Below are 17,779 nucleotides of genomic sequence, written 5' to 3' on the forward strand. Positions count from 1 at the left end.
GACATTACTAGGCTATGAATCGTTTGTTCATTTTTATTTTTTTTGGGGGGGGGGTGGGGGTTACAAACGTATTCAAAATCATCCCCCCCCCTGGTTTTTACACAAATCGCACCCTGTGCGTGTGTGTGAATGAGAGAGAGAGAAAGAGAGAGACAGAAATGTGTGTGTGTTGTGAATCTACAGTACACTACAGTTCCCAGTGATCGTATTAGAAGGCCCTTCACAGTGGGAGCAGTTTCTGCAGACAGCGGTGTGTGATTTGTAATCTCAGCATCAAACGGAGATAGACACGTCCTCCCCGGTGAGAACATGATTGCAAGATAGCCCCCCCCCCCCCCTGTAAAAACACCAAAACAAAACAATGGCTTTCTTCATTCGCTCATACCACTGCAACCTTCCACTGAAGTTATGTAGGTGGAAGAATGGTCAGTAGATGTCAGTGGGCCCTCTATACATTGTGTGCTTCCATCGTGACACTACCCTACTTCTGACCTTGAACATGCCACATGACTGGTCAAGCCTGGAGCAGTCACACACTGGAATGTGTCATTTATGGCATGATGAAAAGAAAACAAAAATAGAAAGAAAGAAAGAGGGACGATACAGGCAGAGGAAAGAGAGGGTTGCCTTGTTTATTTATGCCATGGGCATAAGACTCTGAAGATTTTCATGTGAGTGTAGTCTGTGTGTGTGTGTGCGTGCGTGAGTGCGTGAGTGAGTGTGTGTTTGTGCGTGCATGCATGTGAGAGAGAGAGAGAGAGCGCTTTGTATATCTTCCCATCTTTATGCTTGCAGAGTGGAACTTGAAGTCAAATTAAGCTGAAGCCTACCTGCTCACACAGCACTTTCCATGTTAGGGGGGATTATTCAAAACAGCCACAGCCTAGCCTGGGGAACAGCTTTTCCCTATTCGGTTATTTTGTTGCAGTCAAATCTTGAGACATATTTGTTTTAGAGGCACAAAACAGGCATTGCAGATTAATTTGTGTTTGGTGAGTTTCAATTTAGTTGCAGCTGTGAATGTGCAGTAGCTGAATCCACAGTTTTATTTAATTGTACAATAAACCTATAGGCACTTGCATATCTCCAGACCAGACCTTAAGCAAATTGTCCATATTCATCTTTCCTATGTTCCAAGACTATTCATTCTTCAGGTATACTACACCTACACCTTCTCAAGCATGCACACACACACACACACACACAGTACTATGGTAACAGACACTTTAGGTAAATACAGCTCTGAAGATCTGTATAGAAAACCTCACCTAGACCAGATGCCCGTACCACTCTCAGTGACGTTGCAGCACAGGTACCTGTGCTGGTAAGTCTTAAACGGATGTTGGCAAGGTGTCCTTTCATCAGTTGAGCCAATAAGCTCTTCTTTCCAAGGCCAGTCCAGTGGACGATGGAAACTAAAACCCTACTTCCACTTGATGAGTAACATTGTGACAGTGACAGGGTTTTTATGTCAATGCTATTTCAGTGCACAAAGGTATTTTGCTGGTTACGTGAGGGGGAAATACAGAATCAAGAACATCTTCCTGAGCCACATGAAACTATTCAGTGTCCATAGTATCATGATGAAATGAAACTCTGTGAAATGAGAATTTTCTGATGGACGTCATCCAATCACAGTGCTCTATTTTGTTAGAGAGTCTTAAGGCGGGCTTAACAGGATGACGACAGTCCTGCGACGGTGAACAACAAGGAAGGTGGCTATGGCGAACGAAGAGCGGTTGTTTGAATCGGCGTTGGCGTCAACTTTGGAGGAGTTGAACTTGTGCTTTTCTTTGAAAGTTGAGCAACACAATGCACTTAAGTCATTCCTTTCGAAGAAGGATGTATTTGCCGTTTTGCCGACCGGATACGTCCTCCTGCTCTTTGTTCTGATTGGTCGTAGCGCTGGCCTATTGCATGCCTATGCAGTTTGAAAGACAATTCTCTGCCCGCCCCTTGGATTAAGCGAGGTGAATGGGTCGATTCCAGACTATACATTTCAATGATATAGGATGGCCCGCCAGGCTAATATGACTCCATATTATAGCTGACTATAAACACCCTTTAGCAGAGTGTTTGTGCCTTTTCACTTCACATATGGCACACAACAGTAACGCCAGCCATTTGGCTCAGTTAGTCTCGGTCATGAAATCTTCCCTCTTTAAACCTGTCTGTCTTGTCTGTCTGAGTTTTCTTTTTTCCTGAAATCCTCACATGGATGCCCTCTGGATGCACACAGTGTCCCTGCCCCTGGCCAACACACATGCCACACATCCAATCAAGAAGAGCAAGGTTTTTTTTTATGTCAATATTATTTCAATGCACAGAGGTATTTTGTCTACTATAAGGGGAAAATACAGAAGCAAGAATGTCTACTCCCTGAACCACATGAGGCTATTAAAAGCTCAGTTTCATAGCTCACAATGCCCCTGCCCCTGACGAACACACATCTCACACGTTCACTTGGACACACACACAAATCCTTCAGCATCTTAACATGCTCATTCACTAGGTGCAACACCCAACCAGGTCCGTGTTTACAGGTGCGCTACAACTAAAGCCACTATAACACAGGTGATGGTCCATCGGAAAGGTTTGTGTTGACTGAAAAATCCTTCCAAGTGCCTGGTGTATTGATAATTGATTGCTCAATGAGATCACTAGCAAATGTGCATTAAACAGCTCGAACATGACAAGGACCGAATAAGGCCAAACTCAAAATGAAAACCATGATAAAATGACAACACACAGGAGCAATCAGGCGACTGTAGGCTCAACAACCTCAACCATAACTGGACAGAAAAGATGTATCCAGGTGCTGCGGATCATCATTTAGGAGGACAGAGACAGGAGCGTACCTATATGTTCCCCGCTTTGTATGGGACCGGGGAACATAGGACCCCTTTTTAAAAAAAAAAAAAAAAACCTAACTCTAACCCCGAGCGGGGAACATAGGGATGACCCCACAGAGATGGTGACATTCTTGTACATGTTTCAGAGAGTGGGTGCGCACATCCAAAGTAAACTTTTCTGCAGGTGCCAGACAATAGTGTCAGACAGTAGAAAAAGTGTGGTCTGCAGGCCTGACGAAGATCCAAGGGGATCGAAACGTTGCTTTTAAATTAATAAAGTTTATATTTTGGAGCAGTTGCAGTGTGCAGACCACACTTTTTCGACATTCTTGTACATGACAGACGGTCAGACCACTACATTTTCATGTCGTTGAGTGAGCAGATCAAGACAGACAATCAGGCCTGAACCTCTTCACCCCAAGGGATTGAGGCTTAAGAAAACATAGTTAAGTTATGTGTGCAAGTTTTTACATTTATTGACGTACAAATGGGCACATTACACTTACATTACACAATTATGTAGGCTAACGGGAAAGAACAAATGGGATGATCAACAGAATGAAGAAATGTTCTTATGCAGTATAAGCTAAATAAAATGAATGAATTCATAGCCTATACACATTGATCTCTGATGAAAGGTGCCAGTGCCAATCCTCTCTGTAGCCTTTATGCCTGATACTTGAGCCACCAACAGGACATGTAGGCTTAAGCAGCTGTCTGTCCACATCAGAACCATGGCTCAGAAACACTGATGAACGTACGCGTCTGAGAAGTCAGCTTTGGTCTTGCTCTGGTAGCCTAAGCAAATTAACTATCGGGGTGAAGTTGATAAAATGTTGCAGACAGTGTCAACGCTTATATGATAAACACAAATACCAGCGCTTATGAAAACTTGTTTTTTTCCAGATTTGTTCAAATTCACAATAACACGTGCCATTACTTGCCCTACCTGTCATGTTTGTTTCATACATCCACTCCTTTCTATATACGTAGCCTCCGGAAAACACGCCCACAACACGCTTTATTTTAGCAGCGAAGTGATTGGACAACGAGAACTGTCAATCACACATACATGCCATTCCTTCCGTTGTGAACTACGCTGGAAGAGTTTTTTGCAGATGTGGTTCAGCATGGACAGTTGAAACAGCAGGACACCACTCGGTACCATAACTAAGTTTTCAGCCGAATATACAGTCACGATAGGAAACGGTCTTAGTAAATGGACTGTGGAGAGTAGCTGCTAACGAACAGAGATTGAGCCGTCGTAATACTTTCTTTATCCGATTTGCGAATCGACTGTACTCAGTCTGCTCAAGGTTCCCTGAACGCGAAGAAAAGAAAATGCCTGTAACAACTCTTCTACCGTTCACGGCGCCCCCGAATAGGAAGTCTGCCAGTCCGACGTCTTTTCGACTGACAGAAAAATTCATTTTGCTGTTAGTTTTTAGCGCTTTTATCACTTTATGTTTCGGGGCAATCTTCTTCTTACCGGATTCGTCAAAGCTGCTTAGCGGAGTTTTCTTCCGCTCGGCGTCGGTAGAAACTGCCACTCGAACAGGTATAGATAGTGGTTCTATCGGAACGGGAAATGCTGATAAAATGTTAGCTAAAATTAGAAAAGATCACGAAGATGCCTTAATCGAAGCTAAAGACACGCTCCAGAAACACCCTGAAGATATCAAGAAAGACATCAAGAACGACAAGGATCAAGTTGCCCAAGGTGTAGTTAAAGGCGGTAAAGGTGATGGTCTACCGATTATTGAATACGTTCGACCACCCGGAGTAATAGGACGCGAGCCCTCAGACCCGGACACCAAAGAGAAAAGGGCGAAAATAAAAGAGGTAAGTTATGTTATGTGGTCTGTTTAAGTCATTCTTGTTGGTTTTAAATGTCACAGCAGTTCGCAGCATTAACCAAAATGCTAGCTCAGCATGGGAGCAAATGACCATGTCGGCTAGCTGGCGTTACCTGACTGACATCTGTCAGCATCTCAAGTAACGTTTAGGTTACACATAACAGCCTAATTGATTTGCTAACGTTACTTTACACCAGCCTACCCCACTCGGTACGTAAGGTCACATCATAACCCTCGTAGTAGGCTTACTTTTTATTTAATAATTTGTCCGCTTGTGCAGTAGTGCTCTGCCAGGTCAGTAGTAAACATTACTGAATGAGACTTGAATAAGGCACTTGTCTTTTAAACTTTCTGGCACTCCAAATGTCAATATCGTCTCTATCTCTCTCTCTCTCTCTCTCTCCCACAATCACTCACTCACATCCACACATTCATACAAAGACACGTCAGTACTCCAAGTTGGCTTTCAATGACTCATTCGTCAAGCTCTGACACCTGCAAGCGATGTAAACCTGTCTTCCATCGAGAATGTGCACTGAAGAATAATAATACATAGCCACTGAATAATAATAATTCCAGTAGCCAGGACGTTTCAAATAGAATAACTTGTTTGACCTCGTAGATAACCATTACAGGCTAGGTTTACATGGCATTGTAAAACAGAATGGAAGTGTCTGCGTTTTATCACTGGATATTAACGTTAGCCTACAGATGCGTTGTTTTATCCTGCTACACCCACTGGGTGCATTTAGATAGTTTGGAATTGGCCTACTAATTAACTATGATCATTGCCATTATGCTGGAAAATGCCTTTATTATGTTAATCTAATCTGGATTAAGAGAAATAGCTGGATCTTTTGGATCGCTCTTTGGAAATGAAATGTAGCCTAGACCTGTCAAACCCGTGTAGCCGCTTGTGCCAGACTGTGTACAGAAACACCCACTGGTCCCCAACGGTTGTCCAGTTCTTTTCACGGTGGTGTTGGGAAACCAAACACATTTAAATGGAATCATAATGTAAATTGTAGGTTGCCTGCATTCCTCGTGCCATGACAAATGGAAAGAACAGTGATGTTGCAGTTTCCGACGATATACAGATAAAAGTGTTCTTTTAAAGCATGCCATCCATAATAGCCTTGCACAATGCCCCGCATAACCCAAGCGATTACAACACAAATTCCTTCTTTTTTAGCATGGTCCCGAAAGGGTAATTGATTCGATAAATACCCTGAGGTCGAAGTCGAACCATGAGATGAACTCGGTGGTCAAAGTGGTCCTTGTTTATGAAGTGCTCAGCAACTAGACATTGGTTGATGTCAGGTAGCCTCTAAAAGCCTTTCCAACAGCGTTGTGCACTTTGCTGCTACAAACACAGCTGCCTGTCTGCAGTGTTATGTGCAGTTCTTTTACACTCGCGAAATGCTACAGCATTCAGCCTGACTAATCTCTCTAATGAGTGAGTGGAATAAGAGAAGAAATAAAGCTATTTCTCTGTAGATTTGTTTGCAAGCGATGTACATAGTTTTTTAGCCTAGGCTACAGGTTGCCTACATTCGTTGTTGTGCATGTCTGTTTTGAGGACCGTCGTGATTGAGATTGCTTTGCCATATCTGCTGTTGCATTGTTTGCACTTTGGCTGCCCCCTTATCTGCTGCCCTGCTGACTTTGGCTGTGTGTGTGTGTGTGTGTGGTGTGTGTGTGTGTGTGGTGTGTGTGTGTGGTGTGTGTGTGTGGTGTGTGTGTGTGGTGTGTGTGTGTGTGTGTGTGTGGTGTGTGTGTCTGTGTGTGTGTTTGTTTGTGTCGCGCACACACATAATGTATGAATGTGTGTGTATAAGGACAAGTGAATGAAAAACTGTTTGAATTGGTCTGAGTTATAGGAGTGGTGTCTCTCTGTGTGTACATGGATAGGCTGAGGGACTGGATATGAGCTCACCTAATTTGTGAGAGTCAGAGAGGCTGTGTAGCGAGAGAGAGAGAGAGAGAGAGAGAGAGAGGAGAGACACAAGCTTGATGGTGGATATGAGCTTGCATATTTGTGAGAGAATGTCAGAGAGAGAGAGAGAGAGAGAGAGAGAGAGAGAGAGAGAGAGAGAGAGAGAGAGAGAGAGAGAGAGAGAGCTTGATGGTGGATATGAGCTTGTATATTTGTGAGAGAATGTCAGTGTGTGAGAGAGAGATTTGTGCCAGCCACTGGGCAGGTCACAGGGATGGTCCAACACTGCTTTGCAGAAACAAGCAAGCAGCGAAAAAACCCCTGTGCCTCTGGATCCCTGTCCAGCCCTGACCTCCTCATTAGGCACTGCTATCTGGAGGGCCACCCTATTCATTCTGTGCCAGCCATATCTCTCTCTCTAAGTGCTTTTGAAGTATGTTTGTGTTTTTCTGTATAGGTTACAGGATGTGAGAGTAAAAGCCCATCTACACGTAGCCCTCATTTCTGCATGTTCTGCTTTCTGCAAGGTCTGTGATCTATGTCTGTGTGCAGTTCTTAGGCTTTTTTTTTTAAGAGTTATTATTGCGTAGTCTTTATTTCATAACCATTTCCTGATTTCTTCTTTTTAAAAAACCTACCCACCCACCAGCTGATGACTCTCACTGATTGAACTGTGGTTTCCCAACAAGCACCCTCAAATGTTGCCATAACAAACAAAAGCATCCCCCCCTCCCCTTGCACATTTGAACACAGGCCATATTTTCCTCTGGACAGAGAGGCCTACTAGGCTTGACCTCCATGACCGTGCTTATCTGTATGTTATTTATTAAATGTCAGAGTAGGTCTGTGCCCCTGAACCTCTGTCCTGGAAAGCAGAATGGCTCGTCAGTGGCTGATTTGGTGATCTGCTGTGCATTTCCTTAATGATTGTGCCACCTTTAAGTGAGATCTACAAACTCTCTCTTTTCAGTGACCACAGCCGTTGAATGCAAGCACTTTCAGGAAACAGGCCCGTGGTCAAAAGGATCATAGGCTAACCATTATCAGCAAAAGCCACGATGAACGGTAACAAATAGGCTATAGCCTAGGCTATGTAGGCTAAAGAGTCATATCGTGGGGAGTTTATTGTTTTGTTTTGGCAAGTAGGCGTGTAATAAGTGGGATAATGTATAGAATGTATAGAAAATAAGTCCCTTCAGGGCGGAACAAGTGTAGTTCGCCCTGTCGGGACTTATTTTCCCAACAGATGATAGATAGATAGATAGATACTTTATTGATCCCTAGGGGAAATTCAATAATGACCAGCGCTCTATACATTATCCCTTACTTATCCAATCTTTTGCGTGATCATTATGCATGGATATGTTACACATGTGGTCATTTAGCTGATGCTTTTGTCCAAAGCGACTTAAAGCAATCAAGCTACATTAAAGGTACAGTGTTAAGCTGTATGCGTCATACAAAGAGTGCCAAGATGTGCGATACAAGCGCCAAGATGCTTTGCGTTTTTTTTTTTGAGTATTACTGACACTGATGAGTTCTCTTGTGATGACAGGCGCTGCCTTTGAGACTGCACTGCACACGCACTGAAGACCTTCCGCCCCGCTCTTTCAGGCCTCCCGCAGGTGGGATTAGGTGCCTCGGTTGGAGTCATCGGGGTTAATCACATTACGGAAACCGGTAGAGCCAAGACAAACACATCTCCAGGCCCAGTTCCAGTCTGTGTCACACTTTAACCCTCTTCTTTTTTTCCCTGGCGTCATCCCTTTCTCTCCTTTGCTTCCCCACTTCCTTTCTCTTTCTCTCTCAGTTTCTCTCTCTTGCGTGTGCGCATGCGTTGTTCTGAGAATTCAGAAGCTTCCTTCCTTTACCACAAAGATATATGATGCTCACTTCCTGTCTTGTGGTTATTATCATTCAATCGCACATGCCCCTCCTCAATCATTTACTTTCTTCATCTAACTTTATAGGCTCTCAGAATAGTCGCCTAAAATGCATTCCAGTTGAGATTTGCCAAAATGTTGAACTTGTGATGAAAGGTGACTGAACTCATTGGAGAAGTATCATTCAGGGTACTGAGAAATTGACTGAAGCACTTAATAGTTTCACACAGTCAGACCCCCCACTTTCTCCCCACACACAGACATAAAAGCCAACAGACTTACATGGACGCACACACACGCACACACACGCACACACACTTCTCGAGCCTGCCATTCTGGCTCTTGACCTTTAGGCGTAATTGCTTTGTGTGTGCAAATTGATGTCAAGAACTTTCCTTTTGTGGGAGCTGGGAGAGAGAATAGGTGCAAGCAGGCAGGCTGTGATTCAGCTTTGTCTCAGTGAGCTGCCACCGCCGTGCCACTAGGCCCACTCATGACCGCACCACTGGGGCCTGTCAAAGGACTTTTCACTGCGTCAATGGCCACTGCTTCTAGTGAAAGTAGGAGAGATCACTGCTATAGGGCTGAATGGAGAATTTAATGATTTGAAAGTTTTGTAGACATGGAAATATACTTCACATCCTTTCTCTCTCTCTCTCTCTCTCTCCCTCTCGTTCTCTCTCATGTAATAGACAGATTAGAGAGAGGTGTATTTTAATATGTTTCACATGACATGATTTTCCAGTTATACCTTCTGGGTGAGCTTTAATTGATTTCATCTGCACGTAATCGGTATAATTTTAAAGTCACACCACTTTTCGCACAGTCTGGTTTGATTCATGCTGATGCATTTTGACTTAAGCCCCCCATAGTTTAGTCACGTTAAATAGAGGTAAGCTTTCAGTAGATTGTCTGTATATAGGTGAAGTGACACACACACACTCACACTCTAATGATGCAGAATTCTAGTGGTTGTCTCCATTTCCAGTGATCATTAGCTACAGGGTCAGCATTTCCTTCTTTTTACCACCTCTTAGGTTGGCCATCCAGACTACTGTCTGACCATCTCGGAATATGTTAGTTGGTTAAGAATTCGTCAGTAGTAATGGTGCACTTGTTGTTACGTGAGCCACTCTGAAGTGTTTGGCGGTGGAGTTATTGGTGGCGATCTGAGATATGTAAAGCATGAGCATTGGCTGAATGACGCAATGGTTAATCCTTCAGTGATTCAGTATAAAGCTTGGGGGGGCTTAAGTTCTTACTGCGTTAAGATCAAATCTTTTCTTTTTTCACCCTATTCTTAACCTCCTAAAGATGGAATTCTAGAACAAAACCCACCAGAATTTAATTTGGTGGGCCGTGGCGTGTACACGTTTTGAATTTCGTCCACGTTTACAGTCCACCTGCAAATCAGGGCCTTGCACCAGTGCTGTGCGGAGAGCCCCAGATCGCTCCTATTCACTCAGAGGGTAAAGCAGGGAATGACCAAAACCAAAGGCTTCTGTCGGAGCTGGGGAAGAGCCTTTCTCTGGGCAGATGGTTCCTGATTGAATGGATCTGGAGTCTTTGACTGCTCTCACTCAGGGGCTAATGCAACCAGACTGAAAGACGTCTGGGTTCGGCCCTTCAGGCCCTGGAGGGTTTCTTTGGCCTGCGAGTGAGGCTTCTGCATTTGAAGTTCTTTGAGGCTATTGTTGGTTAGGTTGCATGTGGGGGTGGGTTGGAGGTGTGAAGCTGCTGATGTGCACATCTGCTGCTACACACTGGGCCTCATTCATGGCGCCTTCATAAAGAGCCAAATTGCAGGGAATTTTGTGAGTAAGTATTTTTGGGCTGGTTGTTAAAGCCCATTAACTTGCAGGACATCTCTCTGCCTCTGTCTGCCTCTCTCTCTCTCTCTCTCTCTCTCCCTCTCTCTCTCTCACACACACACACACACACACACACACACACACACACACACACACACACACACACACACACACACACACACACACACGCACACCACCTGAGGAGTTTGCACCAGCTGTGGGAATGACAGCGCTTTCCCGGGATCAGCTGGCCTTAGCTCCACTGCTGTCAGCTGTCTGGCTGCCGGCTCCTCATTCGTTCTCATCGTCAGTCTTGTGCAGAGGATCGTTTGTCATGTCCAGAGCTCAGAACATACTAGCCCCCTATCTTCTGTCTGTCTGTCACTCACCACCAGAGCACATTGGTAAGGAGCTTTCACATCCGTCGGTACGTTGGGGGGAACTTGAGATGGCGTGGCACAAGCGCGGGTCCTGGGTCTCTTGAGAGCTCAAAGGGCTCTTTTGTTGTGTCTAATAGCGGAACGCCACGACCGCTCAGTGTCATATCTCCGGCTCGGAGCAAGCTTTTTGCAGTAGAGGTCAGACACTGATAGCCCTTGGCGACAGTGATATCTTAACCGAGCGACGATGACGGCGGAGATCGCCAAGTTATTGTTCTGCTCTGATTAGCAAATTACACTGCGTCCCTCCTCAGCCAGGCATTTGTCTCCGCTTCAAGACTGATGTCCTATGTTTGCGCATTTACTGTAGGGCAGCTTGTTGTGTGTCTGATGCAGTAAAGGCATCCCAGAGAAGAGATAATGTAAACTAATGGAACGATCTAGAACTGAGCACACCCTTTGCCTCAGAGATTGATTGCGTTTGTCTGTGATGCCTTTTTGTTTTTGTGTGTTATCTTTTTAATGGCCTGCCTAGGGTAGTTGCCTAGGGAAGTTGCATGGCGATGTTTGCCAGTGAAATCTCTCCCCTACTTTTGATTTATTTATTTGTATATTTTTGAAAGGAAAGCAAAGTAAGTACACACTCTAAATAATTCAGCCCAAATCCTTTTATTTCTCCCTCCTTCGTCCTTGTAAATAAGACATGAAAGGTAGAGCGCGTGATTGAGGAGAGATGGAGAGAGAAATAGTGAAATGGAAGAGGTAGAGAAGGAAGGAGGGATGAAGGCTATGAGAGGCTGTAACAGTGTAAGGAAGAGTTGAGTTTGTTTGTTCTTTCACCTCTACATTTCCTCTCTTCTTGCTCTTACACTGCCCCCCACCCACCCCGTCAAATATTCACTCACTCGCACACACGCACACACACATGCACACACACACACATGTCCATGTTATGGGGAACAGACTGAGCACAGAATCAAGGCAGTGTGAATGGTCTCAGGTCAGACCCATTTGAATAAGCGGTATGACCTCTGACATCTGCACTGAGCCACTGACACAAAGCCAGAATTCAGTTCCGCGGATCAGTTCAGATCAGAGTGGCAAATCCAAAGTGTTTGTGTTGGATATAAAAATAGCTTTTTTTGTTAAGACTGGTATATTTTTTCCCTTACGCACACACGCACACACAAACACATAAACACACACACACTCACACAGACATACACACACAGTCTCGAGGAGGAGAGTTTAATGGCTTTACATTGAAGATGTACAGTTTCGCTAGCATGTTGTGGTGTGTGGTAAGAGATTGGGCTTTCAATCACAGCTCTTTACACTGATGAGGCTACTCTAGCCTGGACATAATTTATTATTGCCCCCCCCCCCCCCCCCCTTCCCACCCATTCAACCCCACACCAAAGCATAATGGTGTGTGAAGAAGCCAACATGCTGTAGCACAGAGACAACACACATGATGAAGTTCTGGTGCAGAATGGGGCCACAGCCCATTAGGCTAGCTGGACTTGCCAGAATCGCTCTTGCCAAACTTGGCTTTGATTCCTACTAAACTCCAAAGTCTGTTAAGAGGGATGGGGGTTGTGTTTTCCCTAATTGTGTTAAAATGCCTTCACTCCACCACTCCACCATATCAGATCAATGTTGCTGTTTATCTTCCGCCCAAGGAGTTCTTCGTTCATTTTGTGCAGGATTAATGCTCAGATACTCATTGGGGCCTAAACCAACTGGCTGTCTGGAGGGTTAAAAGGTGTTTGCCTTCAGCTCTTTAGCTTTGACACTCGAGGCTGTTAAGCAAATAAGGAATGGGAGCCTTGGCGTAGAAGAAGAGAGAAATGGGAGAGCGAAAATCAATTTGCCTTTCACAAGCCACTCATTAGTTAACCTCGTGTCAACTGATTGGGCCAAACCTGATTCCAATGATTCCAGTGTTTCCAGTAACAAATAGAAAGGTCAAGTCAATAAGGGGGCCCCTTTTCAGTTTGGAGAGAGAGCATATTGCTTTTTTCAGGGAAAGTGTGTGGTGAAAAGCTTTGCCTGATTTACAGGTAGACTGTGATAAATCCCTCTTTGAATTACCTGTGAACCTTCCCTCTGCACAATTGATTATTTGTTTTCCATAGTCGGGATGTGTTTCAAACACATTCACTCTATTGGAATTACTTGTAGATAAAGGATTAATCTTAAGGTAACTGAAGTTCTGTCAAACCTTAGCCTTGACTTAGGCTCAAAATTAAAGGGAAATTGCTGGTAGGTTAAGTGCAATGGTTGCAGTCAAGAGCGAAGACTTACTATGACTTACATTAAACCTAAACATTTGTACCTGTATTTTACATGAAATAATAAAAATAAAAAAATGGTATGCAAAACTCATTTTGATTTCTGAGGATTCTCACTGCTAATCAGATGTTCGTCACATTCTCAGTCTTAGCCAAGTAACATATTCCCAGACTACTCTTTTACCAAAGGTTCTAACTGCTGCCTGGAGTATGTGGTTGGACTAGCTTATCTGGATATTCCTGGCCTACCATTTTAAGTCTCCAGTCTCTCCCCTAACCCCTTTCTTCTTCCTCCATGGAGCTCTGGTGGTTGGAGGCAGTGCAGCAGGCCTAGTGGAGCTCCGCCCGGGTACTCCTCAGTAATCCTCTCCCCTCTACGCCTCACGGCAGCCAGAGAGAGAATCTCTGGGGGAGCTGTGTGCTGCATACCAAATGCCTCAGTAGTGCGAGAGGAACAAAAACACGGGCCCATCCCGCATGTTTGCCCCAAGAGAGGTACAGCGGGCACCAGTGAGGGACACTGGAATGGGGTGGTGGTTGGGCTGGGTAGGTTGGTGCAGAGGTGGAAATTACATTTTAAAAATGTGTATCTACCAGCCACTCGCAGATTGATTTTTGGTCAAATTCACCAGCCACTCAATATTAAATTATTACTTTGTGTCTGAAGTCTACCAGCCACTTTCATATTTTAGTAGCATTCAGCTGGTGCTAGTTTCCATGCTTGTTTGGGTGGAAGGGTTGTTGTAGAGAAGAGTATGGACAGACATAGAGGAGACGTGGATGGAGGAAGTGAGTGACTCAGAAAGATGGATGTTTAGAAGGATGGAATTGAACGCTATATAGAGGTCTTCTCGGATTGATTGTCTGGGTCCGTAAAAGCCTCTCTGGAAGCTTCCTGTGTTCCATTTAATCAGCGAGCAGCTTCATTCGTTCGAGTCTGACGACTGATTTGAGAGATGTGCTTATTCAATCCATGGTTAGAGGGTGAGCACTAGTCAGTGGCTGCGTGCGTCCGTCCGCCTGCCCAGACGACTGTAAGCCATGCCTTGTGTTTCCCCGCTTGTATTGCAATGATGCTGAAAATCACTAGCCTACTCACGTCGTGTGTGTGTGTGTGTGTGTGTGCGTGTGTGTGCGTGTGTGTGCGTGTGTGTGCGTGTGTGTGCGCGTGTGTGCGTGTGTGTGCGTGTGTGTGTATGCGTGTGTGTGTGCGTGTGTGTGTGTGTGTGTGTGTCCTGCCGTCGTTTTAGCCACTTCACTCACTTGCTTGACCACACATTTGACTCTGAGCTGCCCTGTCGCCCGATCTGGGGCTCCACAGAATACAGTCCTAAGTGGTGTGGTCAGAGACATCTGCCTGTTGTAAAACATGGTGGTGTTGTAAGAGGCTGGATGGGGGTCTGTGGGCCGGATGGTTCCCCACAAATTGCTCTTAGCCTCATGGTGTGTGTGTTTGTGTGTGTGTGTGTGTGTGAGTGAGATGAAAGGATGTGGACTGCATGAAGATAAACGCTCTGACGGTGGGTAACATGAGGTCCAGCTATTTCCGTGGCCCCCGTTGGGCTTACACTGAACTGAGGCACTTTATGAGTTGTGTGTGTGTGTGTGTACTGTGTGTGTGTATGTGTGGTGCTTAGTGTACAGTTTGCATGTGTGAGGGCTTTTGCTTTCTAGGTTCTGGGCGTATCTCTCTCTTCCCCGTAAGATATTCATTTCACCACAGGCCCTGTATGAAAGGAACCCTCGAGTGGCGAGCACTGTTAAAATGGACACCAGTTCCCTTTTCGGCATATGCATTTCACACACTCTGAATGTGCACAGGTTGGGCCTCTGCCTTTAAACCAGCCAAAAATGTCCCACTCTTAATTCAGACTCACACCAACATCATTCTCAATCACTACTAAATAAGGCAGTGTAGGCTTTGTTTATTGAAGTAGCATGAATAGGCACATAGTCAACACGAGAAGTTAGCACATGTAATTCCAAGCCTTGGAAACTTTATTAAAGTTAAGAACCATTTATGTTTATGTAGAGTTGCCATAACAACGACAAAAAGGGTTCTTCAGGAGTGCTGTGAGAGTAGTAATTGATTTCCTGATTAAACCACGTTATGCTAAAAAGGCCTCCATGCAGTAAGGATTTATGAGCCTGATCTGGGCAGAAGTCTGTAGATTGATTCTCGTGTGCTCTGTTTTTAATGGTGGCAGTGTAATGGCTCGTTTAGCCATCAACATAGCTCGACGTACTTCCTGCATAAGTAAGAACACGCACATTTTTTTTTGAGAGTTTGTGATTGCTCAGTTGACTGTCTTAGGGCTCTTAAAAATCTTATTCATTTTTTATGGATTCCTATTCCTCTGCAGGGTTTTTTTTCTCCAAGATTTTCATCAACCAAGATTTTGATGAAAAATATATTTCTTCTCACGATAAGAGCACAGTTTTAAATGGAAGTGTTTTGGGAGAGTGTTGTTTTTCAGGCCACTCTGCCGCTGAATGTTTAATGTTGTTATGCTTCATTTTCACCAAGAGGGAAAAAAGATAGACAGTTTACTTGATCTTTGAATTTAAATACTTTGCTTTACTTGCAAGAGCTCTCAGTGAGTGCTCCATGTTTCATATTCTTTGTTTGAAGTTTTAAAAAGTCTTTTAATACTTTTGCTTCTTGTGTCAACTTTTTTTGGGACAAGGCATCATGGTATTTTATATAGTTATTTTATGTTTGATCCCAATTTACTATAGTGCCAAATAGCCAATGTAAATTGATCCTTGTAGTAGTTAATATGACACAGCAGACATTACTAATTTCAGCCCTAAACCAGATATTGAGGGTTTGATTTTCAGAGCATGAAGAAATATATTTGACTAACATTTGATGATATCTTATTAGAATATAGGTCTATGTAATTTAAAACAATATCAGCGTTGTTCTGCAAATGAATGGAACTACAGTGTACAGATTCTAGAAAAGGTGTTAGAGAGGCCTTATGAATAGGCATGCGGCACTACATCTACTGATTCTAGAACTGTTGTGGAACTGAAATGGAGCACCACACAGAAACAGTAACAGTGCGGGTAACAGCAGCAGAGATGAGATGGCATCTTATTGTTGGCACTCTGCACTGGCATAGCTGTTGGCATGGGGAGTGGGTATGTGGCTCACACAATCAAAGAGCCAGGTGGGCACAACCCTGCCTTTTCTTTGCTCTTCACATCCCAGATGTGTGTCCGTAATGTCTGTTGGAAGGCTGACTTTGGCAGGAGGCGTGCGTGCGTGCGTGCATGCGTGCGTGAATAATTAAGTGTAGAGTGGCAGGGGACCTACGTTTTTTGAGCCTGCCCTGTGTGTACTTGAAGGGGAGTTGAGAAAAGCAAGAGAGAGAGAGAGACCAAGAGAGCATGTGTGTCAGCCTGGGTTTGTGTTGGCAAGAGATAAAAGAGTACAATTGAATTGTGTGTGAATGTGCTCATGTTCGTTACAAACCAGGTGGGCACTTTGTTTCCAGTGGGTTCAGTTGCCCTGGCAAGAGGGCTTTGCACCCGTCTGTTCTGTGTGTGTTTGTGTGTGCGCTCTTCGGGTGCCTGGACAAATGTAAAGTAAGATGGTACGTGTGTCAGGGTTTCCGTTGTCCGGTAATTACTGGACATTGGCCGGAAAAAAAAATTAAATGTCCGACAAAATTAAATCTCTCCGGTCAAATTGTCCGATTGAAATTGGCTAATAATCCCGTCCCCTAACGCAATCTGAATTTGAGAATAAACCTTAATATGTAAGCCTATATTATACGTCCTCTGGCTATGTTTTTAAATGAACAGGCTCTACCGTTTGAAAAGTAAGCTATTAAACAACATGCATAGCCTATGCTGCATTTCAAATAGGAAGCGCACGCTTAAAACGTCCATGTTAAACAACGAACAAATGAGTGAGGCGGTTCAAACATGGCCAGGCCCAGGCAGACTAGCCTTAAAAGTTTTTTCAGAGGCCCGACGCGATAGATGATGATAAATTGGTAACGTCTGAGGCCTCAGATGTCCGGTCAACTCCACCACCACCAGATAAAAAGCAGAAGTGTCGGGCATATCTGTCGGAATCAGTGACATTGGAAGTGGAGTTGCGGGGGGTGCGGCCGCTCCAAGACACTGTCATTCTCCGTGTACACTGGACATGCAAAGTGTTCTTTACCCAAAGCATACAGTAGGCCTATGCGTTCTCTGTCTATGATCTGCAGGGTTAGGGCCTCCTCGACGAGGCGATTACTGGTCCGCAGATAATTTCTGGCACAATTAAACGGTATCATTGAACCGCGGCCGAAAGAAAAAGAAACTAAACATTTACCAGAATAGGAAACATTTCTTAATGTATTGTTATCAAATAAAGAGGCATAGCATTAGGGGGTAGTGGTGTGAGCGCTCATTCTTGTGTGTGCGCATCTGTGTAAGTTAAACAGTCACCACTGGAGATAACGTGGGTAGCAGCAACAAACAACGTAGCCTTTTTAAAACAACGAACGAAGCGGACTCTTCTATACAGCCTGATTATGTCATTCTTTAAGCTACATAGCCTGTCTCCAGTTTTCCTCAATTTGACTAATTAAGAAGGGATAATAGGATATTTGACCGGCATATCATCAAAATGTCCGGAAAACGAAACCTCTGCCGGCACCATTTTTTTCTAGCAGAAACTCTGACGTGAGTGCGTGCATATGTGCATGCGTATTAGAGTGAGTCATGAAAGTTGGACGTTCATTTGTCTGAGCAAAAGTCACTCAG

The 17,779-nt window shown here is 44.3% G+C and overlaps 1 protein-coding gene across 1 annotated transcript in view; it reads left to right on the forward strand.

Annotated features, from left to right (window-relative positions):
• The first annotated feature begins 3,957 nt into the window (after nt 1–3,957).
• The window catches only part of LOC143110454 (mannosyl-oligosaccharide 1,2-alpha-mannosidase IA-like), a 122,532-nt gene continuing 108,710 nt past the window's right edge, over nt 3,958–17,779 (forward strand). The window contains exon 1 of the mRNA XM_076273350.1: nt 3,958–4,694. Within this exon, the coding sequence (XP_076129465.1) occupies nt 4,194–4,694 (501 nt within the window). The 5' untranslated portion in view covers nt 3,958–4,193. The remainder of the gene's footprint in view (nt 4,695–17,779) is intronic.

This window comes from Alosa pseudoharengus, unplaced genomic scaffold (genome assembly GCF_046254945.1).
Source record: "Alosa pseudoharengus isolate Yale_2024_CS ecotype anadromous, Long Island Sound unplaced genomic scaffold, YU_APseudo_1.1 YU_APseudo_1.1_scf_7, whole genome shotgun sequence".
Taxonomy (NCBI): domain Eukaryota; kingdom Metazoa; phylum Chordata; class Actinopteri; order Clupeiformes; family Clupeidae; genus Alosa; species Alosa pseudoharengus.